General features: G+C 44.0%; 3 protein-coding genes across 8 annotated transcripts in view; all 3 read right to left on the bottom strand.

The window, feature by feature from the left end:
- Positions 1-4,965, bottom strand: part of prss16 (serine protease 16) — a 5,209-nt gene extending 244 nt beyond the window's left edge. The window contains exons 1-13 of the mRNA XM_068318061.1: positions 4,850-4,965; positions 4,494-4,657; positions 4,177-4,276; positions 3,591-3,720; positions 3,212-3,335; positions 3,035-3,112; positions 2,359-2,406; positions 2,158-2,277; positions 1,933-2,079; positions 1,615-1,753; positions 1,192-1,371; positions 933-1,084; positions 1-151 (exon numbers count right to left, since the gene is read on the bottom strand). The exon at positions 1-151 is cut by the window's left edge and continues 244 nt beyond it. Of these exons, the coding sequence (XP_068174162.1) occupies positions 98-151; positions 933-1,084; positions 1,192-1,371; positions 1,615-1,753; positions 1,933-2,079; positions 2,158-2,277; positions 2,359-2,406; positions 3,035-3,112; positions 3,212-3,335; positions 3,591-3,720; positions 4,177-4,276; positions 4,494-4,657; positions 4,850-4,910 (1,497 nt within the window). The 5' untranslated portion in view covers positions 4,911-4,965 and the 3' untranslated portion in view covers positions 1-97. The remainder of the gene's footprint in view (positions 152-932; positions 1,085-1,191; positions 1,372-1,614; positions 1,754-1,932; positions 2,080-2,157; positions 2,278-2,358; positions 2,407-3,034; positions 3,113-3,211; positions 3,336-3,590; positions 3,721-4,176; positions 4,277-4,493; positions 4,658-4,849) is intronic.
- A 1,819-nt stretch (positions 4,966-6,784) lies between these two features.
- On the bottom strand, positions 6,785-11,011 carry itm2ca (integral membrane protein 2Ca). Its single transcript, XM_068316917.1, has 6 exons — positions 10,832-11,011; positions 9,546-9,692; positions 9,266-9,454; positions 9,047-9,157; positions 8,094-8,244; positions 6,785-7,625 (listed from the first exon to the last, which is right to left on the bottom strand). Exons 1-6 carry the CDS (start codon positions 10,913-10,915, stop codon positions 7,534-7,536), a joined length of 774 nt encoding a protein of 257 aa, XP_068173018.1. The 5' UTR covers positions 10,916-11,011; the 3' UTR covers positions 6,785-7,533.
- A 137-nt stretch (positions 11,012-11,148) lies between these two features.
- Positions 11,149-22,337, bottom strand: cab39 (calcium binding protein 39). Of its 6 annotated transcripts, none has more exons than XM_068316911.1 (9): positions 22,196-22,337; positions 18,653-18,808; positions 18,353-18,517; positions 17,933-18,051; positions 17,236-17,404; positions 15,785-15,844; positions 15,263-15,328; positions 14,057-14,200; positions 11,149-13,984 (listed from the first exon to the last, which is right to left on the bottom strand). In XM_068316911.1, exons 2-9 carry the CDS (start codon positions 18,764-18,766, stop codon positions 13,796-13,798), a joined length of 1,026 nt encoding a protein of 341 aa, XP_068173012.1. In that variant the 5' UTR covers positions 18,767-18,808; positions 22,196-22,337; the 3' UTR covers positions 11,149-13,795. The 6 variants fall into 6 exon arrangements, with proteins under 6 accessions (XP_068173012.1, XP_068173017.1, XP_068173014.1 ...); XM_068316916.1 differs by lacking the exon at positions 22,196-22,337 and adding an exon at positions 21,387-21,405; XM_068316913.1 differs by lacking the exon at positions 22,196-22,337 and adding an exon at positions 20,812-20,884.
- Between the last annotated feature and the right edge of the window lie 534 nt (positions 22,338-22,871).

Here is a 22,871-nt window from a genome sequence, read left to right as displayed (position 1 = left end):
TGGAAACAGAGGAAGAGGAGGAGGATGAAGCTGAGTCACTAGAGCGACTACCTCTGAGCATTCTGGGTAAAGGTGAGCAGCGATGGATCTGATTGGATCAGAGACTTCGTTTGGCCGTCTCCAACCAGCCGGACACGCGTGTCTTTATTTCCTGTGAGGTGAACAGATGGAAACTGTTTTATTCTAACTATAATAATAAAGGCGAATCCAGTTTGAATCAACTTTATTAGCAGCGTCCTCGTAACACTTGTTTCTCGTTGGTTCTGCTAGTTTGGGAGTTTCACTTTAGCGTTAATGTATTCTGTGTTAGCGGCTGGAGCAGCCCCTTTAAAGAGGTAGTCATGTGACCGAGGCAAGCATCTCCACAAATATTCAAGAAAAATTCTTCAGAAACTTTTTACTGATGAGCACAGAATAACAAGACTTTTAGAGTATTTCTAACTGAACTTTTTATCTCGTTTCTAGACTTTACTCATGTCATGTTTTTTTAACTCTTGCATTTTACTCCTTATAAGACTGAATTATTAAATAATTCCCAGAAACATCACATTTTTGCAAAATAAGCTCTTAATGGAAACTTCTGACAAATTTTTCCCAACTTTTTAAATGTAAATTTGTATTTATGAGCTTTAATTTGTATAATTTTTGCTAAATCTGTATTTTTTCAGATGCATGCATCTGTTTTTATACATCAGGTTTTTCAGGATATAGAATGTGTGTATTAAATATGATGGAATTAAAGGGTTAACATCTGGATCAAACTGTTTTTGTGGTTTTACATTTTTCAACCTGTCCTGTCAGGAATCCTGTTTTTCCAGCTGCAGGAGGGAATATTATCTTAGGACGTGTTTCTTTATGTAGAACATCCCATCAGTGATTTATAGTGACACACACGAGGGTGTTTGATCTACGGTCCGTGGGGTTGGACCTACGTTTCTGGCGTTCTCCAGCGAGCGGCGATCTGTGACCCTGGTTCTCATGTCGGCGCAGTGAGCGGCGTCCTGGATGAAGACGATCTGGGCTGGTTCTCCCCCCTCCGTTCTGTCCCGGATCACCGACAGCTCCCGCCACGGATCAACCCCCCCTGTTGGAAAAGATGGGATTGATTCGTGAGGAGCGTAGATCAAATCCGAGACGCGGAGGTTCCGTTTGCTCTAGTTTCCTGCAGTGTGGTTTGGGTTTGGTGCTCACCGTTGACGTAGAGAACTCTGTGTGGGGGGGGGTCGTCTCCCCCATAGTAGGTGTTTGTGAAGGCCACGCGTCCCTGCAAGGAATGCTGGGAAATGCCAAACAATGTGGAGCAGATTTCAGTCTGAACCTGTAGGGTCAGCCTCCGAGAGAACGGACAGGTGGTGTCCTCACAGGTCTGGTCTGCACACACACACACACACAGACACACACACACACACACACACACACACACACACACACACACACGCACACGCACACGCACACGCACACGCACACACACACACACAAAGAGAGGGATCCAGACTTATTCAGGATAATGTGTGCACTGCTTACCATGAGCGTGCGTGTGTGTGTGTGTGTGTGTGTGTGTGTGTGTGTGTGTGTGTGTGTGTGTGTGTGTGTGTGTGTGTGTGAGTGTCGTACAGAAGCCAAACTCGGTGCAGGTCTGGTAGATCCACTGTCTCTCTGACCTCCTGGGGGGGACCGACGTGTCCATCAGATCCCGCACTGCGGCCTCATGGGAGACGTTTACACACCGCCCCCCAGTGGTGGAACGGTAGAGCTGCAGCACACACACACACACACACACACACACACACACACACACACACACACACACACACACACACACACACATACCAGTAGAAACAGCTCAACACTGACATCTTGTGGTCACACAGTGGGAGTAGCCTGTCCCCCAGTGGGAGTGGCCTGTCTCTAGTGGGAGTGGCCTGTCCTCACCTGCCCCAGCCGGACCAGGCGGGGGTACGGCTGGCGCGTCGCATCCGTCATGACATCACACACCTCCCTGATGGACAGGAACGCCCCCTCCTCGTTGTACTGTACCGTTGCCATGACGATGTCAGCCACACTCTGGATCAGTTCGATCTGAGGGGACACACACCATCGCACGCCGTGACTACATGTTTAGGGTGTTATGTTTTAACCCCCCCAGGGTCAAGTCACCTGGTCCTCAGGGTGCTGGGGGGTCTGACAGCAGCTGAAGTCTGCAGACACCTGGGAGGAGTTGCCCCCCAGCAGCGCCGCCTCCAGGGCAGCAAAGGCGTCCTGCACCCCAGTCAGACACTACAGTAGGACGAGAAGGGGTTAATACACCTGACAGGCAGGAGGGGCACATGGGGGTGGGGGTGGGGGGCAGGTTCACACCTTCTGGGACCCCCCAACTGCTTCATTCATGAGGCTCAAACCAACGGCCTGAAACAGAAGAAACGTGATTCATCAGCAGAAGAACCTGGAGGTTTGTTCTCCTCTATAGTAAAAAATAAAATGTAATGAAATAAAATCTAATTTTGATAAAATAAAATAAAAATTAATTTTCAAAATATTTTTTTTTTCTGTTCTATACTAAAAAATAAAATGTCATTGTCAGCTTAAAATAGATTCATATTGACTAAATATTATTAAAATACATTCATTAATAAAGTTTAATACCAGACTGGAACGGTTATCTACAATATTCACATCGTTTTTTGACTTATGTTGCACCTGGAAATTGTTCTGCTAAACAATTAATGATGTAAGCCAAGGTAAATAAAATAAAATAAAATAAAATAAAATTAAATTAAATTAAATTAAATTAAGTTAAATTAAATTAAATACATTAAATTAAATTAAATTAAATTTTTAGCTTTAATGTAATTGCTGGGGGGGCCTCGGGAGTTCTGCCCTTAGTATTCTAAAAATCCTGGCTACGGCCCTGTGTGTGTGTGTGTGTGTGTGTGTGTGTGTGTGTGTGTGTGTGTGTGTGTGTGTGTGTGTGTGTGTGTGTGTGTTCGGCCTTGCTGATATGTCCATGCTATGAACACAGAATTTCCCAGATTACTTTGCAGTAGGCGGAGAAGTCCAGCTGGGCCCTGATTGGAGCAGAAGACGCGACGGCTGCAAATATCAGGTGAGGAAACTATGGGATGGAGGAGAGGCCAGAGAATAAAAGGATTCAGCAGACGGTGTGTTTTAGTTTGTTTGTTCTTATTTATCAGGTTTACAGGCTGGTTGACACCTTTCCTCTGAACCAGGCGGACAGAGCTCCAGAGTACGACCCCCCAAAGCTGATCCAGGGGTTCCTGAGGGTCAGATTTAACCCCCGGCTGATGAACTGGTGGAATTCAGCCAAGTCAGCAAGACTGGAGGGAAAATCATGAAGACAAAAGTTTCAGAACAACAAACAAAGAACACAAAACCTCCTAAAACTGACCTGTGTAGAAGAAAAGACGTTATAATATTTAATAAGATCAAAACCCGTCCTGATTTATCCTTGAATATCCTTGAATGTTATTGAATGGACAAGAACACACACACACACACACACACACACACACACACACACACACACACACACACACACACACACACACACACACACACACACACACACTCACGCCTGCTGGCTGCTCAGGGCTATCAGGTTCTCCGTTCTCAGGCCGTCAGGGTTGATGCTGTCGCCATAGAAACGATGCTCCAGAGCCAATAGCAGAGCCCCGTGCTCTTCGGCCATGTCGACATGGTGACCTGGAAAACAGGATTAACCCTTTAAAGTCCAAGAGTGTCACGTTTAATCCACTCGGCCTTTCAGGATTTTTGTTTTTCAAAGTCAACTTTATTGAGACTTTTTGAGACGCAAAAGTTTGATTATTTGTTCCTGAGAAAAAACGATGTAATCTGCGTCTGCATTTGGCATGTGAAAAAAAATTGGATTTAAGCAAAAATTATACAAATTAGATCTCATTTATATAAATTTATATTTAAGAAATGTGGAAAATTTGACAAAAGGTTCTATTAAGACCTTATTTTCCAAACATTTTATTTTTCTTCCAGTTATTTAATAGTTGAGGCTTTAAAGGAAAAGTAAACGGCTGGTAAACGAGTGTCGTCTTCCTGACAGCCTCCGACGCTTCAGTCGGTCATTCAAGCGTTCTGTTTTAACTGCTTTAACTGCTTTAACTGTTTCAACCGACGCTTCCACACCTGTCAGGACGTCGATCTCAGAGACGGGTCCTTCTCCTCCGATGAAGAGGAACACCGGCCCGTCAGGATTCTCCCAGAATGCATCATTCATGAAGAACCTCTGGAGGGAAGAAGCTGCAGGTTTATCTTAAAATGCATGAGTCAAACCTTTAAAAGAGCATCAGAAATGACAAAAAGTCGTCTGATTGGATGTTTTAAATAAACGATGATTATTTGGAGGTAATGTTCTTAAAAACTGGGATGTATTTTCTTTGTGTTTGCAGTATTTTCCAGGATTTGAACTGTAAACATTCAAAGTGTTTCTTGGTATTTTCGACCTGCAGGAGGGTGTCGGTGTTTTGTCGGTTGAAGTGGTCGAGCCGTTGGCGAATCCGTCCTTCCTTCACGTGTTGGAGACGCCGGCGGCTGCTGGCGAGGCGCCGCCTGGCGTCCTGCAGCTGGAGGTCACGAACTCGCTCCCTGATGTCGGTCAGAACCCGACCTGGTGTTAGAAACAGACGTGAAGGAGAGGAGCAGCCGTCAGACGCTTTTTCTGATTGTTTTCTATTTCTAGACTGAACCAACGTGATTTCTTGTTGCACGACGACGACCCAGACTGAGGAGACGCTCTGGTCGTGTTTGTTAGAGGATGATTCAAACATAAAGTTATAATTAAATACACTCAGTGTCTCACCTGCATGGACAAACCGGAACAGGAACAGGAGCAGGAGAACGTGAGCCGGCGACACAATCATCTTCAGCTGCAGGTCAGGAAGTTAGAAAGGAACCTTCAATCACATCAGATGCTCCATATATAGGGTGTGTGTGTGTGTGTGTGTGTGTGTGTGTGTGTGTGTGTGTGTGTGTGTGTGTGTGTGTGTATTCAGCACAACAGATTGTCGTCTCTGTGATGTAACCAGAGCTTTCTGCCTCGTCGTGACTTTTTCTGGTCGGTTTCGGCGTCTGGATCGTTTTACCGCCTCATCCTGCTCCAGTGTGCTGAGTCAGCCAGTTCTGACAGATCTGACACCAGGAGCCCCCCCCCCCCAGAGAGAGAAGGTGTGAGACAGACCGGGACCAGAACAGCCATCCGGCACCACAAAGGCCTTCTGACGGACTGCTGACTTGCAGCGCCCCCTAGTGGTGGTAATGAGTAGTACATGTCAGGGTCAAAGGTCACTGGACTGACCCATTCACCGGCTTCAACCTGAACTGTGTTCATGTCAGCTTATTATCACAATCATTATAATTATTATTTCTACACTGAGATGATCTGCTTTAATTCCTTGGATCATCTGCTCTTTTTTCCTTTTTATTGTATTTGTTCTTTGTCTTAATGCATTTATTTTTAAAGTTATGAACCATATTACATTAATAACTATCAAAATACATTAAGAATTAATATTATCAATCTAGACATCCGGTTCAAATGCTAATAAATAGGTATTTTTAATAGACTTTTAATCATCTGATTTAGAGGTGTTGTATCTGTTTACACTGGATCCAAACTGAATCACTTTGAATCACCAGATTGTGTTTGAATGTACAGAAGGTGGAGATTAATAAAGGCTTTGAGTAAAAAAAGAATCGTCTGTGTTTGTTCGCTGTGACTCAGGTTGTCTGATTTGAGAGCGTCTGATTGGTGGAAGCCTCAGCAGATGGGGGGGGTGTTAGTTTAAGCCCCAGCAGACTGTAAGGATCTGGACGCTCTCATCTGCATGTTTAGGATCCAAAAATAACGTCTGCAAATGTCATCGTGGATCATCGGTAATCTATACGGGGTGTTATAAAGATAAATAACGTATGAGCGACATCACTTCCTGTGTCGCACCAGATGGTTGTGATGTAAGAGCTTCGTGAGGATGATGACATCGTAGGAAAAGAGAGAAAGGAGTTTAAATGAGCAGGAATCCATTTCTAAGTGGAAGCGTTCATCTGCATCAGAAAGGAGAAATAATCATAACGGAGGGAGTCGGAGGAGAGGCGCTTCCTGTGAGGTCTGGATGAGAGAAGAGCATGCTGGGAGAATTCACACGTTTCACACAAGTCGTTTGTTGTAGTTGGACGAACAAATGAGACGAGAACAAAGGCTCCTTTAGTCGTGTGACTGAAGTGATTTTCTGTCGCCGCGAGTTACAGAATGTGATCGCTGCGTAACGGCTGCGTGTCGTCCATCCGTCACCCCCCCCCCCAGAGCAAATGGAACTTCTAATCAAATAATTCATTCAGGGCTGGATCGACTGGCTCACAGATTCATTTATATTGATTAAAGAACTGATTTTCAATTAGTTTCCATCAACTAAAAATTAGTTGAAGCTCTTAAAAAAAAACATAAAATAACTCCATTACCCATGTGTAGTGATATTTAGACCCAAAAATATGTTAAATTTCATTACGCACCCGCATTTATGCTAAAATCTTGATGTTAGCCTCTAATAAACAATAGAGGCTAATATTAGAATAAGAAAGATTAGCCTCTAAATAATAGAAATAAATAAATAGAAGCACACAAACTTGAACGCAAAAAAAATTGGTGTTTTTTAGTCTTTTGCATTTTTTAAAATTTGGGTATAATGCTAATAGTTTTAATGTTTGAGCATCTAAAAATAAAGTGTCAACAGATGCCTGATTATTTTTCACTACTTTATTCACAGACAGACGTCATTGCCAGACAAAATATACAGCTCAAAGTTGGTTTTATTTGATTAATATCATTAATATGCGCTGACTTTAGTCCAGTCTCTGACTCCGGACTAAGGCTTTAAACCTTGTTTTACAAAACATTCCAAGAACGATGCTTTTGTCTTATAGATCACACATGCAAGAGGAAAGAAAAGGGGTTCAGAAGGAACAGTGTGCAAAAAAAAAAGATTAAAAACACAAGATTTAATCATAAATATGTTCACCAGCTTCAGATATGATGGATATTATGTGAAATAACAAGTGTCGTCTAATGCCCGATAAATAGTGTGGCGATACTTTTAATATGGAAGAGCATGTAAGCAGCGGGCAGGCAAGGGTTAAAGACGCAAGCAAGCAACCAATCAGCAGCAGGAACGACAGAACAAAAGAAAACAAGATGATGACAGAAGGTTCCTCAGGAAGGAAAGGATTTAATGTCGGTCACCGTGACGACAGAGACAGTTACCTCCCCCGGCAACGGTAACCGAGGTACAAGAGGAAGAGGAGAGGCGCTGAAATGGTGATTAGTGATTGGCTGAGAGACTTTGCTACACAGGAAGTCCTGGGAGAGACAAATCAAAATCAAACTGAAACAGGAAGTCAGAACCAAACCACAGCAGAGAGCGACTCAGATGATCCACAGGAGGGCGCTACAGAGGCTGGGGGGGCCTTTGGGTGGGGGTGACACCAATGACCTCATGCTTCATCACAGATCACCGTCTCCACCACAAACGTGTTCTCAAAGTGACGGATGCGGTGGCAGTCGTCAGCGTCGCGCTTGTTAATGCCTGAGAGGTAAGAGAGGACAGAGGACACGCCTCCGGTTTAAGACACGCCTCCGGTTTAAGACACGCCTCCGGTTTAAGACACGCCGTCACGGTCTGAGACACGGTAACACAGATTCACCCGAGAAAAGTAGTGCCTTGAGATATGAGTTTCTCCACATACCAGTAATCTGAGATGTGAGTCGTTGCTCTGTTCATATTTTTTTTTGACATACGAGCAAAAATCTGAGATACAAGTCGGAACACCACCGCTAGGTGCTCGTTCTTTACCACCTGTTGGTGGATGGGTACAACATCAGTGAGACTGGATCTCGTTCTTTACCACGTGCTGGCGGATGGATACGACATCAGTGAGACCAGATTAATGATCTCAGTGATGGAGCTGATTCAACTCATATCTCGAGGTTCTACTGTAGCTTCTACTGTAGCTTCTACTGCCCCAGGTGACTGATCCAACACCCCCCAGCTTACGTCTGTGGGTGAGGCGGCGGTTCAGGCGGTAGGTGTCCTTCCCGTTGCACAGGCGGTAGATGAAGGGTCCCAGCTGACGCATGTTGTGAACTTTTCCAGTCACCACCATCTCCTCGTGGATGATGTAGGTCTGAGGCAAGTAGGTCCCCTTCTGCGGGAGACACAGGTAGAATAACAACCTGCCCCGGGGGGGGGGGTGTTCCTCCAGCAGCAATAATAGCAGGCTGGATAGTCAGAGATGTGGTGTATTGTTCCACAAGAACAGCAGCATGCTAACCGCCTGCTAGAAAGTAGTTCCTCCTTTCTAATAATGTTACTGAATTAAATTACAGTATTTTCTGCATTATAAGACGCACCTTCAATGAATGGCCTATTTAAAAACTTTTTTCATATATAAGGCACGTTGGATTATAAGAAATTGAGAACATTAAAGGCTTTCAGGTGCGCCTTATAGTGCGGAAAATACTGTATTGCTTATTTCTAGCTTACAGGTAAACCTCAGCTTACGTCCTTCTCGATTATACGTCAGTTTTTGAGAAAAAAAAAAAGCATGGAAAAATTAAAACCAAGTTTAAAAACACATAATATCATGTTACTGTACAATACATCAGAATAAAACATATAATATCATATTATTAGCCCGCAGCAACCCCCGTGACCCACGAGGAGGAAGAAGCAGCTGAAGACGAGACGGAGACGATTTTTCAGTTCTATATTAAAAAATAACATTTTATTGTCAGCTTAAAATAGATTAAGATAATATATTGGTTATTAATACAATAACCAATACTAATAAACAAATATTAAAATACATTCATTAATACAGTTCAGAACAGAACTGTTAACGGTTATATACAGTTAAGTCTGGAGACGAGTTCATTCAACTTACATCGTTTTTCGACTAGCATGCGAAGCCGTTGCTACGGTAACGGAACACGGGGTCATTGTGTTACCTTGACGTTGATCAGCAGCTCCCACAGGTTGCGCGGCGGCATCACGATGGTCGTGTTGAGCTCGATGACGTAACACTTGTCCAGAGCGATGTCGTGGTAGGCGGTGAGTCTCTGCAGGATAAATCGAGTTCCATCAAACGTTTACATTTATTACCCTTCAAAATGCTAGCGTTTCTACAGCCGTGTCGCTAACGGCGTTAGCATGCAAACGGTGCTCACGCGGTGGAAGTCGTGGATGATGTCGGCGGGGTCGCTGCCCCCGAAGTGAGGGACGGGCACGGAGATCTTCTCGTAGTTGTCGGCCAGGTAGATGCCCACGTTCTCCTGCAGCTCCTGGCGGCCGCGCAGCGGCGCGTACGCCGAGTCCTCGTACAGGACGCTGCAGTGGAACAGGTTCTCCTCCGGGATCTGCGCCGGCACACGGAGCAGAAAGTAGAGCAGAGCAGCAGGGGGGGGGGGGCGGCCTCCGAAACAAATCCTTTAAGCGCCGTTAGCTTACGTGAGGGATGAAGTAGTAGTGGTAGACGTAGATAGAGGCCAGAACCAGACCGGCCATGAACACCACCAGGCCAAAGGTCAGGCAGCACAGGCCGTTCAGGGGGGACTTCTTGGGCCGCAGCGGCAGGACCAGCTCCTCCTCCTCCTCCTGGAACACACACACACACACACACACACACACACAATATAATACGGTAACACCTTGAGATATGAGTTGCTGCTCTGTTCATGTTATAGTTCGACATACAAGCCAAAATCTGAGATACGACTCGTGTTTCAGGACACCACCACGTGTTGGCGGATGGACACAACATCAGTGAGACCGGATCTCGTTCTTTACCAGTGTTGGCGGATGGATACGTCATCGGTGAGACTCGTTCTTTACTCCACTCAGCATTGATCTGAGCCAGAGGGAATCTTCTGGGACGATGAGTAATCTCCCCGACGCCTCCAGTCTCGCAGCCCATCTGCTGGTGCCACGCGTGTTGGCGGGGTGGTACTACACGCTAGTAGTAAACGCTTACTGTGCATTTCCACTGACCAATCACCACAACTGAAGCTGAGATGCTGAAACGGCGGAGAATGAAACTGGAGTCGTTCTGTTCCGTTCAGAGCCGCTCTGTTCTCGTGGAAACGTCTGAGAACAGAGGGTGTGTGAGGACAAGGCGATAACTGTATGTGTGAACACACACACACACACACACACACACACACACACACACACACTTCTGTGGAACTGTGTGTTCTCCCTCCCTGCTGAGGGAGATAAAGACTCTTCACACCAACTGCTTGCACTACTTTTGCGACATCTTATCTAAATTCCAGCGTCCTGTTTGGTCAGAGGTGATGAAGATGAAGATGATGAAGATGATGATGATGATGAAGCTAAGCCAAACTTGAGGACTCCTCTCCTTTCCCTCCTCCCTGCACACGTCTCAACCCACCTGCCATTTTGTCGGTCAAAGCAAATGCATTTCTTACATTCTGCATTTTTTAAACGGGGGCGGGGGGGGGTAAATCTTCATCAGTTGGGGGGGGGGGGCATACACACATCATCATCAGAGGACAGGACACTCAGGAGAGGCGTCCAAACGGGATTCGGTCCTGCAGGGTCCCAAACAAAGAGCGCGCATTTGTGCATCTAACTCCCGTGACGCGCGTCATGCGCGCACTGGCGCGTCCCGTTTCGTTTCCACCACAAATGGCGGTGGTTCTGCCCCAAACGCCCCCCCTTCCCCACCCCCCACGCTGGTTGTGTCGGTGCAGGTGCGTGGGGTCAGGACTCACCGCCGGGTGCGGGATGAGGATCTCCGTCTTGTCGTTCTCCTTCTCCTCCTTCGGAGCCGCCGGCTGGAAGCTGATCTTCACCATCGCTCCGGTGGCACCGGTTCCGGTCGGTTAACGATGGCTGGACACCTCTGAAGACGACTGGTGCAGCTCGTCCTCTGCTGGGGGGGGGGCAGTTGTTTGTCTTTATGTACCGGAAGTCTGCCTTTTTTTTTTTTTTCCTCTGAGGCCCTTAAAGGAGCAGTCCCCCGCGTTCTGATGCGGCACCGGTGTAAACGGGACGAGCCGGGTTCGGATCGGTCTGTTCTCTTATTTCAAAAGTTTATGTGATGAGGTGAAAAAATACTTTGGTTAAATAATAATCTATAGTATGAATAAACACATTAACCCCTTTAAAGACAAGTGAGTCATATTTAATACACTTGGCTTTTCAGAATTTATGACTTTTAGATCATAAATGTGACATTTCTCCCCAAAAAACCTGAAGTACACAATCAGACACAAACATAAAAACGCAAAAAAATTCTGTATTCACCAAAAATCATAAGAATTGTTTTGGGGTTTTTTGACAAATTTGTCAAAAAAGGATTCTTATTTTCCAACAATTACATTTTCCTGCTAATTATTTCATGGTTCAGACTTTAAGGGATTGATAATGTAGATATGTAATCTGTAATCTGATTTACTGGTCTCACCTCCGTCTAACATCAGATTAAAACGATGTGGACACAATAACATTTGAAATAATGCTGCGATAAAATTAGACTTTTCATTTATGAATTATTCTGAAGCAGTTCTGTAGCGAAAAGATAAGTAAAACGATTTCACAAGATTTCCATTAAATGGCATTTTCCCCCAAAGACCTGATGTTTACAACCAGACAGCTGCATTTTCCATGCAGAAAATTTTTAGCAAAAATTTTACAATTTGAAACTCATTTTGTAATTTATTTATTTTTTGACAAATTTGTCAGAATGATCCTTAGATGATATTTTTCTGGCAATTTTTTTTCATGGTTCAGGCATTAAAGGATTAATAATGTACGTAAATCTGATTTAGTAACCTTCACTGGTCTAATTCTATCAGACTGGGACAAAACTATGGACACAACAGCTTTATTTTTACAATAACATTTGAAATAATGCTGTGATAAAATTTATTATTTATGAAAACATAGGGAATTATTATAAAGCAGCTCTGTAACAAAAAGATAACATTATCCAGATTTCTGTGTCCCCACTACTGCGAATTTTAATTTTCCTACTTTAGAACTTTTTTTTTTGCCAGAACATCATAAGATTCTATTAAATACATCACATCCTTACCTCAGCAGCGACGCAACCTTAAAAAATGAGCACAGCTTGGTTTGGTTCCCAATGTTTTTCTCTTTATTTCCACTGCGGGGCCCCGGCCTGGGACGCTCCTGAAAGCAGCACACGCTCTACGCCGACTGGGGTCAAACCCAGCCTCCGGCCCCCGGTTCAAGTCCACACGGGCAGAACGAAACAGTCCCAGCACGTCTGTAGCTCAGCGTCATGCACAGCCAGTGGAGGAACATGCATGTTCGATGAGGATGGAGGAGCTGAGGGCGATCCAGACGGTTTGGAACTGAATGGACGCCGCGTTCACCGGGACGTTTCACCAGAATTCACTGGTGAAACTCCACCCTCGATGCTTCACGCTCCTAATCGTACTGGAATTACAACTCATCAGAAAGGAAAGGCTCAAACATGAGGAGAAAGGAGGAAAGGCTTCACCAGAGTCCTGATAAAACAAAGTTAAAATAACTGAGGGCGGGGGTGGTGGACTGGTTAGGTGAGGTCGATCACTCGGCACCCCAAAAAAGTGCACAAACACACGCTCATCCAATCCCTCCTCACACCCCTGCAGCAGTCCGAGATAATCCAGATGTAGATGGGGAATAAAAAAGGGGATTAAACAGAAGTGGAGCTAAAACCACGACATTCCTCTGCTGCACAAACGGTTAACGTCCTACAGGTCAGCCAATCACGAGCAGGCCTACATGTCAGCCAATCACGAGCAGGCCCTTCATTTATGTACACAGAAACCACCGGCAACCATTTCAGCAGGAAAACCAAACGCAGAAAAAAACAATGTCGCTCGTTTCTTTTATGGTTTAGAAAGTAATTTGATTACAATTAACCAAAAACACAATGTTTAAGGTAATATATATATATAATATATATATATATTTGTGTCAAGGTTAAACAAAAATCTACAAAGCAAATAAAGGCATATGTACACGTTCACCCTGTCCCAGGAAAGAAGAATCAAACTCCCACCTCTCGGGCTTCGGATTCCTCCAGTGCTTCAAGAAAAGCAGAGAGGAAGTAATGCTTCTACGTGATGGCATCTGTGTGTGTGTGCGTGTGTGTGTGTGTGTCCCCTCCCCCCAATATCACCTGAACGCACCACGGCCGCGTCACCGCATGAAGGCGTTGATATGAAGTGCAGCGTTTCCCATAGCGGAGCCGGAAATCTGTGGCTCCCGTGTTCAACTCGCTCGTACCAAATCCCGTCACATCTTTGTGTGTGTGTACACACACACACATCTACTTTTGTTCTGGATATGTGTGTGTATGTGTGTGTGTGTTAGGATTCCTGCCCTACTTTGAATGTACAAACATTTCCTGTCGATGTGTGTGTGTCGTTTATACCTCACGGGTCTCAAATGTGCAAGAAAAGCAGCAGCGTCTAGAATTTTCTCTTATTTCTGTTGGAGGAGTGAAGAATGAACGATGGAAGGACGATCAAACGATCGCTGAGGAGCGGAGGAGCGATGTCCCGATGAGTCAACGAGGGTGCGTTAGTTTTCTTTGTTTTTCCTTGTTTTTTTTGTGTTGTTTTTCTGTTCAGAAACCAGAACAGCAGCTGCTGATGGGTCCGTTAAGCTGAAGCTGTCTGTGCCCCCCCCCCGACCCCCACCCCCCCTCAAAACATTCCTCAGGCCTCCTGGGGGGCGGGCCTCTTCAGTTCCCTGATCTGTTTGACCAGGTAAGTCTTTTCGTCGTTGAACTGCTCGTCGTCCGTCCTGTCGTTCTGGAACTTGCTGAGGAACTCAATGAGTTTATGCTGGTTCTTCAGCAGGATGTCCAGGATGGGCTGCGTCTTGTTGGGGTTGGCCACAAACACCTGGTGGGGGGGGGTACCAAGGCATTAATACATGTAACTGAACGGTGCATTATTTGTTTGGGTGCATCTTACCTTAAAAACGTGGAACGCCTCAAACTGGATGTTGCGGCTTTTGTCCCGCAGGAGGTTCATCATCAGTTTAAGGTTCTCAGGTTTGCTGATATATTTTGTCATTATAGTGAAATTATGTCGGTCCAGAAGTAACTCCCCCAACAGCTGGAAGGATTCAGAGAGACAGAAAAAATTCACTTAATGTTTGTCAAAATGTACAGCTAGTCCTCAAGATACCAACATCCGACTGACGACCTGCTAAATGATGTAGGAACCAATGTTGTCCTCCTGTAGGAACTAAATGATGTAGGAACCAATGTTGTCCTCCTGTAGGAACTAAATGATGTAGGAACCAATGTTGTCCTCCTGTAGGAACTAAATGATGTAGGAACCAATGTTGTCCTCCTGTAGGAACTAAATGATGTAGGAACCAATGTTGTCCTCCTGTAGGAACTAAATGATGTAGGAACCAATGTTGTCCTCCTGTAGGAACTAAATGATGTAGGAACCAATGTTGTCCTCCTGTAGGAACTAAATGATGTAGGAACCAATGTTGTCCGCGTCAGGTTTCTGTCCGGAAGCATTAACTGACGCTAGTGTTGAACTGAATGTTTTGCTAGTTGATGTTAACTATAAAGGGGCGTTTCTGACTGTTGATAAGCAGGAAGTGAAATCAGCACCTCAGTGGATTAAAGCTGGGCTTAGCCTCTACACCCCCCCCAGGAGAAAATTCATTCAGCAGAGGTAGAGATGTTAAGGTTACATTACGGTACTTTAATATTTGGAGTAGTAATGACGTTACTTTAGTATTTAGAGTAGTAATACCATTTGAATCACCCCAGATGGAGATTATAGATTGCGATTAAATAAATAACGACTTATGAACAAGTCAGACTAATTGAACAGTTGTGTTTGTAGGGCTGAGGACTTCCTGCATTTCATTAATAATTCAGTGAAATGTAAATTCTAAACTGTGACCACAGTTTAAAGCCTTGATTTGTTCTAGAAGCACAAACACTTATTAAACCATAAACTCTACCAGAATCAATAAGATGGACTACAACTGGAGATCAGACGGTTTGGTTTTCCACCACTAGGTGGCAGCAACAACCCGCTGAAGGAGCCAGAGCGGCTCAGACACCCAACACTGAAGGGCCCGTCTTTAAATAGCTCTAGAGCCCTGAGAGAACCTGTGAGAACCTGTGAGAGTGGTTTCCTGGCTCTTACCTTGAGGGACTGCCTTTTCGTCACGTAGTTTTCTGAGTGGAGCAACTTCTCGTATTCACTGAAGAACTAAAGAGGAAGGAGTCGTGTGAGGGAGAAGAGGAAAAAAAAACAGCAGGGTTCGGGGGCGAGACAAAAAGTCGTCTTAATGCGTCATCGGTGATTTTACACGACTGCACTCGTATCAAAACAACATGACAGGAAAATGAGAGACTGTCGGCACAGATCTGACAGCTTCTTTCTGCTCATCATGACCCAAATCACAGGTTTCATGTTTCAGCGCTACACACCCAGATCAGCACTGCTAATTTAGTGTTTACATTGATTTCTATGGAGCTTATTGGACAAAATTATCCCTAAAACACCTAAACCCCAGCAAAATAATGTATACATGCTGTTTATTTTATTATATTCATAAAATAAATGATCAACCCCAAAGCTCTGCATTCTGATTTTTGTCTTTATACAGCTGCAGGAACACACTCCTTCCTTCCGTGATGTTATTTCCACACATTATTCACTCACTCTGTCGTAATGTTGCTCCAGAAACTCAGCACTCAGTAGCTTGTGTCTTGTGAGGAGGTCCTGGAAATAGAAAATGCAGACTATGAGAAATGCGGACTAAACGTTTCTGACCGGTCCAGTCTTCCTCCTGATTGGACGCTGCATGAGCGACAAACTGCAGCGACACTGAGCGGAAAGGCGCTGGAGTTTAGATACGCAAGTGAAAAGCAGACAGAGAAACAACGTGGTGGGCTGGAGGGTCGTCGTCACGGTGATTATCCTGTTGGAGGGGACTCCTCTCCAAAGACAAGAGCCTTCATAATACGTCAAAATCAACTTTACTAGGAGCACAACGATGGCACATTAAAGATGAACACCTCTAACACTCGTCACACTGGTTAACATACCGAGATAGAAACATTTCTGGTAAAACATGGAGCACGTACAGTATTTTAACAGAAATTCAGGTTCAATCAAGACCGGATCTCAATTAAACCTGAATTCAGCTGGAACCAGTTTTCAAATACTGACGTGACATTTCCTGGAAAATGTGACTAACATTTCCGGTGCAGCGGCAGCATCTGATTAGAGATAACATAATGCTGTTGAGGTTCATGCACTACGCTAATAAGTAGCACACACACTTTACAGGAGTAAAGAGTAGAACCTCAAGATACAAGTTATTAGAAATACGAGCCGTCGCTCTGTCCATGCTTTTCTTTGACATACGAGCTCCGAGATACGAGTCGTGCTGAGACCGGATCTCGTTCTTTACCACATGTTGGCGGATGGATACAACATCTGTGAGACCGGATCTCATTCTTTACCACGTGTTGGCGGATGGATACAACATCTGTGAGACCGGATCTCGTTCTTTACCACGTGTTGGTGGATGGATACAACATCAGTGAGACCGGATCTCGTTCTTTACCACGTGTTGGTGGATGGATACAACATCAGTGAGACCGGATCTCGTTCTTTACCACGTGTTGGTGGATGGATACAACATCAGTGAGACCGGATCTAATGTCTACCGGTTGATAAAAAATATGTCATTTTTTGTATTTTAAGGGGCCTGGGGCTGTTTTACAAGACTGGAATAAATTAAAATGATTTTAGTTATTTTAAATGGGGAAATTACGAGTTCAGTCATAGTCACCGTTCTTGAGGTTCTACTGTAAGTTCTACTGTAGGTTCATTTCAGTACACCAACAGAGGTGCAGCACATTACTTGTCCATTCAGGTTAATGTATTTGCCAGAATGTGTTAGATTAAATGACGTTAACTAAAAATCAATACAGTAGCAGGAAGAGGGAAGTGGAAACACTGATGTTATGAAAATGTCGATAGCATCTCTGCTAACCACAGACAGTCTGTCAGAGAGAAGGTTTTCAATCCCTTTACAACAGGAGTCAGACGTCCTGGAGCAGCACTCAAATAAAACACCTTCAATCCAATTGGAGTCCACTTACTTTGAAAGTGGCGAATGCGTCTGAGGCGATGTCGAACGTGGACATCTCCACGTATCTGAAGAAGTCGTAAAACTGCTCCGACCCCAGAGTGATTTTGGCCAGGGGTTCGTGTCTGATGCACTCCCTTAACATGATGCCACAGTTTAGGGCAATCTCTGGAGACTCATAGCTGCAAAACATGCCAAGACAGGACAAAGACTTAAGAAAGAAGAATCAGGTTTACGTCTCCTCCACTTTACGTCTGTCTGCCACAAATACTGGAATCATAAAATTACCAGTAAACCATTAAAAACACATAATATCATGTTACTGTACAATAAAGCAGAATAAAACATATAATATCATATTATTAGCCTGTAGCAACCCCCGTGACCCACAGTGAAGTAAACCGATGTTTATAGATGAATGACTGAGAACTAGTTTCCTACTTTTTATTGTATGTATTGTGGATATTTTTTATCATTTCTGAAAAATGACACTACCTAACAACGCTGGTTGTCAGAAAATTATTTATTTTTGGTATATTTGACCTCATGTTACATTTGAGCCTCTAACATTTCTGTAAAGTTTCTATTTTTATTTGTCTTTTTTAGGCAGCAGTCAAACTGTTTGAAAACAGCTCTTACTTCTCTCATTGTAGAAGTGACTTTAATACTGCTCTATTATAATGTGTTAATGTGTACTGAGTGCGTCTTACCCTTTCAGCAGCATGAAGAGGATGTTCTGCTGGGTGCACAGGTATTCCACTGTGGGAGTCCGGGTGCCAATCTGACGCCTCAGGATGTTGTTGAAGATCTGAGCCACGTCCTTCTTACCCTGGTGGTAACAGATAAAGGTGTGTGAAGCTTTGATGAAGCAGAAGAGGAAACACGCAACAAAAATTTAAACATAAACACACCAAAAGGTTTTCAACACACGTCCAGTCTGGATACTGCAGTTTAATTCACAGTAAATATCGGTCAGTAGCTGCCAAAAAGGTCATCATACAGATAGGAATTGAACGTAAATCCTATTTGTGTCAGACTTCCTGAAATTTTAAATTTGAAATGGTTAAATGTTGTTTGACTTATGACTTCTGTACTTCTTTCATTCTCACTCTAAAGTGACATCGTCTCACCTCGAAGTCGATGAGCTGCAGGTCGGCTATCAGGGTGCCGAGCAGGCCGCTGTTGTAGAGCTCCTGGGCCAGCTGGGCCACGGCTTCTGTCTGGGGCTCCTTCTCACTCGTCCCATACAGGATCTCTTTCATTGCCACCAGACTTTTTGACACCTCCTCTGTGGCCTGAATCACACACAAACACACCATAAAGCAGATATTACTGTAATCAAGCCAAGAAAAACACTTCTTTTTTTCTGCTCCCACTCAAACTGAAGAATTGAAAGAAATATGTTGTGAATTTGAGGAAGATTGAGCAACCTTCTCAGCCTTTTTGTCAGAAATGTCATGCTTCTCAAGCACGGTCATGCTGTCCTTGAGGTTTTTGACGATGTCCGCTGGCGACTTGTGGGACTTGCCAAAGGGGAACGGCATGGCGGAGAGTTACCACGAGCAACCAGGGAGCGGACTGTCCTCCTGAGGATTGAAATGTAAAACTGGATCAGGGACCGTAAAGAAGGGAGGGGCGGCTGATAAGATACCTGAGACCATATAAAAACCTTCTGCTTGATCTAATTTTATATGTATAAACTGTTCCAACCTGAAACAAAGACAAACTAATCAACACAAAACACACATCGTCCCCTTAGAAACTGAAGCCACTTAACCTCCTAACAGCATTAATAACCAGCTGCAGACACGATTATTACTAGTGTTGTTCAATCTCCCATTCAGAGGAACGATATTAGCTAATGTTCTCACCAATTCCACACAATGAAAAAAAACGAGGTGGGGAAAGAGTTTGGAAAGAGTCACAACACTTCAAAGTCTCTGGACTCCAGAGTCAAACACGTCATCTAGGAACTCGGAGTAACGGTGAATCATCAGGAAGCGTTCGTTCCTTTAGGAGCGCTGTGAATGCTCATTCAAGAAGTCAGAAAGGATCAAAACATAAAATGAACAGCAAAGTTCTCTCACTTCAATAAAGATTAAGGCTAATGGGTCCACTGTATACATGAATTAAGGAAAATATAAAGTCTATACTGTAATCTAGAAGAAAGGACATTCTGGAGGTAAATGTTGAGTCAAAGCCCAGCTGCATAAGAGGAAGTCCACGAGTGAACGGCTCAAAGGTGATAAACTTTAATTTTTGGAGTGACCTGGACAAAGTCCAGACGTGAACACTGTTACTCTGGTATTTCACCATTCATGGTCACAAACCTTCTAATGTGGCTGCACTGAAGCAGACCTGAAAAGCTAGAACAAATTCAGTCCAAAGCATCAGCGGCTCTGGAGATCAAGTCACTCAGGAAGATTTCTTTGTTGGAATAGAAAGTATTGACGATCAGGGACATCAGCGACGTCAGAGACGGAGCATTTAGTTCAGTCGTCGCCACTGACAACAAATATTCAGAAGGCCCACTCAAGCTTACACAACAAATACAGCTCATTTATCTTCAGCACAGAAGCTCTAAACAAATAAATAAACAAAAAACACTTGTGTATGCAAACTTAATGTATGGCTACACAATTTTTTAATAAATGAAAAGAACCACTTATTTCTTATATACTGATGTTGTTGAAGCACCAAAACCATAACTAGGATGCAGAAACATTCAGAACTGATATTATAAAACCAACAGCAGTCCAAGAGCACTTTACTATTGTTGGGTCACAACTAGCTTTCACAATCTGAATCAGTCTTTTAAACATAATGTGATTTTTACTCTGTCACCTTCACCGGCTTATTGTGAACGAAATTCATCAGCTGCTAACCTGGATAGCAAACAGTAAATTAAGTCATTAAAACTTTCAGCTAATGCTAATACTGATCCACACCAGATAACTGATGAATTTATTACTGCACCAGAGAAAAGGTGATGTATTTTTCCATACCTGTACAGTAGATCTGACCTTTAATGCTTCATGAGAGGTTGCACAATATTGTAAATCATCCTTTGTTAATGATTAACTGCCCCAAGTTCACTATGACATAGGCCTCCATGCACCACAACATTTCCTGAGATCTTTCTATGACCCACTGACTGAATAGTGACTACTGAGTTTATGTATGCCAACCTAGGTCAAGTAACACATTCTACTTGCATTAAAATGACATAAAAAACACCTAAACCGTTCAGCCAACACCACATGTGAAGCACAGATGATGATAAAAACAACCATATCTCACTGTAGCTCTCATTTAACTGTGTTACTTAACAAGTACTCTTATCTGCTCAAACTGCTGACCCACCCAACCAGCTTACACACACTGGGGTAAAAGCCAAAGTGTACAACAGAATAGTGAACAACATGGCAGCATAAATGGGCAGATTTGCTCAGGGTGAAGTATGTAGAATAACTCCAGGAAACCAATATTGAAATATGAAAATTGATAAGCATTTTATATCATCATAACATTTTAAAATGTTATTTTCTTGCCATAAAATGACCAACCGGTCTAACAGTCTGACACCGACCCGCTGTCTCGATGGGGACACAAACCCTCAGGCTGTCTGCCGTCCTCTCCTGTCTTGGCTGGAAGTCTACATTTAGAAAACAAGCCTGGGGCCAGAACTATAAACCAGTGGGAGGTGCAGAACCCCATTCACGTCTGATGTGTCATGTGTGACTGAAGCAAACATGTCAAACGTGTCCCAGGCTTCACCGGAGACGGAACAACTTGGGTTTATTCTTGACCAGGTGGCCCAATCCGTTTCCACACAGGCTAATGCTCGTTAATGTAGCCAGCAGGCAGGAGAACCGATCCAGTATCAGTGACGCAAATAGGAAAGAAACACATATGGCCGCTTCTAAATCAGATGGTCACCGCTAACACGTAATGACTCAGTTACTAATCACATATCATTCGCTGGGGGTAATGTTGGGCCAACAACTTTCAATCCACAAACAAAACTAATATAGATTTTATCTATATCCAAAAATCAAGTCCAAACAGAGTGTAGACCAGAATGTTAATCACTTATTATAGCTACCAACCAGAAAACAAACAAAAGACTATCTGAAGCCAGCTCAAACGTCAGCGTCCCCCCACCCTTCAGTCCAGAGATCAGCGATCATCTACCAGGAACAAACGAGCAGCTGGCCACTCAGATAGATGTCCTAACACGTCAGAACCAGTTCGAGTCCCTCTCATGCTACTAACTATTCAGATTAAAGCTGCAAACCAGGGCTAAACCAGCCGACATGGAGCTGGAACCGAGCACCGCCCCTCTGGTAGCCATGCCTGGGTTGTGATGGGGAGACGCCAGCCAAGTTTACGCAATACTAACAAAATGGACACGAACTCGCTGAGCAATTGTGTGTCCAACAAATGCACGACAACTTACACGAGCAGTCACAATAGAGAATTAAAATCGAGCTAACTCTGATGTTGATTTAACTGTAATAAGGCCGAAACATTTAAATCACAGTCCACCAAACAATGCTACTGAATCTGGATGTTTCAGGCTGCTGTCGACAGGAATAATGTTTGCAAACCTTTCTTAAATGTTTTGTTTACCTTTAATCACATATCAATGATACAAATAATTAAGGCTAATAAATATTAGTAGCCTTTCTCGTCACGTATTGTTGGTAACGCCAGCTAGCTAGCTTAGCTTAGCTAGCCAGGCCTAGCAGAGGCTCCTCCAGCAATGCTTGACAATTCATTAAAAGCTAACTGGAAACCACTACAACATTTATAAACCATGAAAACGTTAATCCAGTCAGAAAATATTAGCAGGAATAGTGACGTTAGCTGCTAATTTAGCTAGCTGACTCACGAGCGACCCCTGCTAGCTAAAGTAGCTTTACACCACAACACACGCAAACCTTCATTAATAACATTACACAGCAAAATACCTTGTAAACGACGTTACAGTTCGTTTATTCCGGTGTTTCGAGACAGTTAATGGAAGTCAGGTTCTCCTCAGAGCAACAACGGCTGTGTTTTCCTTGGTCGTTGCCTCCCCTTGTTCGCAACTTGACTGTAATAATAGTGCGGCTCCTGTCGGTGTCGCAAGATCTCGCGAGAGTTCAGAAAATCACGTCTGGGGAAAGCAGCTGGCGACGAGAGACGGCTCGTGATCGAAACGAGCCGAGCCGAGCCGAGCCGAACCGAACCGAACCGAGTGGAGTCAAAGGTCACCCATCAAGATAGATAGATAGATAGATAGATAGATAGATAGATAGATAGATAGATAGATAGATAGATAGGTTTTATTTTTCAATTTTTTATTAATTTTTAATTTAATTTATTTAGATAGATGTTATTCCTCCCTTCACGCTGATTAGGTCTGAATGGGAGCCTTTGTTTGGCTCCGGTTCCCACGACCCGGCATTCGCCTGGCAGTCGCGTGGCTCCAGGACTCGGATCTGAAGGGACTCTGAAGTGTGTGTGCGTGTGTGTGTGTGTGTGTGTGTGTGTGTGTGTGTGTGTGAGTGGGGGGGGGGCATCTGGTCCACGTGACCTCTGCTCCCTAACAGCCACAGCAGATGTCAGCAGATGAAAACACGCAGTGATCAAAGCAGATGAATC

Source organism: Antennarius striatus, chromosome 6, assembly GCF_040054535.1.
Source record: "Antennarius striatus isolate MH-2024 chromosome 6, ASM4005453v1, whole genome shotgun sequence".
NCBI lineage: Eukaryota > Metazoa > Chordata > Actinopteri > Lophiiformes > Antennariidae > Antennarius > Antennarius striatus.
Note: the sequence above shows the minus strand (reverse complement) of the source record. Positions and strands in the feature narration are given on the sequence as shown.

Excerpts from the sequence above, each read along its gene's own strand:
- itm2ca (XM_068316917.1), bottom strand. The coding sequence starts at position 10,915 with ATGGTGAAGATCAGCTTCCAGCCGGCGGCTCCGAAGGAGGAGAAGGAG. Across the intron at positions 9,455-9,545 it reads ACTACTACTTCATCCCTCAC|ATCCCGGAGGAGAACCTGTT; the intron begins GTAAGCTAACGG and ends GTGCCGGCGCAG. Across the intron at positions 8,245-9,046 it reads AGCTGCTGATCAACGTCAAG|AAGGGGACCTACTTGCCTCA; the intron begins GTAACACAATGA and ends TGTCTCCCGCAG.
- cab39 (XM_068316911.1), bottom strand. The coding sequence starts at position 18,766 with ATGCCGTTCCCCTTTGGCAAGTCCCACAAGTCGCCAGCGGACATCGTC. Across the intron at positions 17,405-17,932 it reads CTCTTCATGCTGCTGAAAGG|CTATGAGTCTCCAGAGATTG; the intron begins GTAAGACGCACT and ends CATGTTTTGCAG. Across the intron at positions 15,329-15,784 it reads TGGAGCAACATTACGACAGA|TTCTTCAGTGAATACGAGAA; the intron begins GTGAGTGAATAA and ends CTTCCTCTTTAG.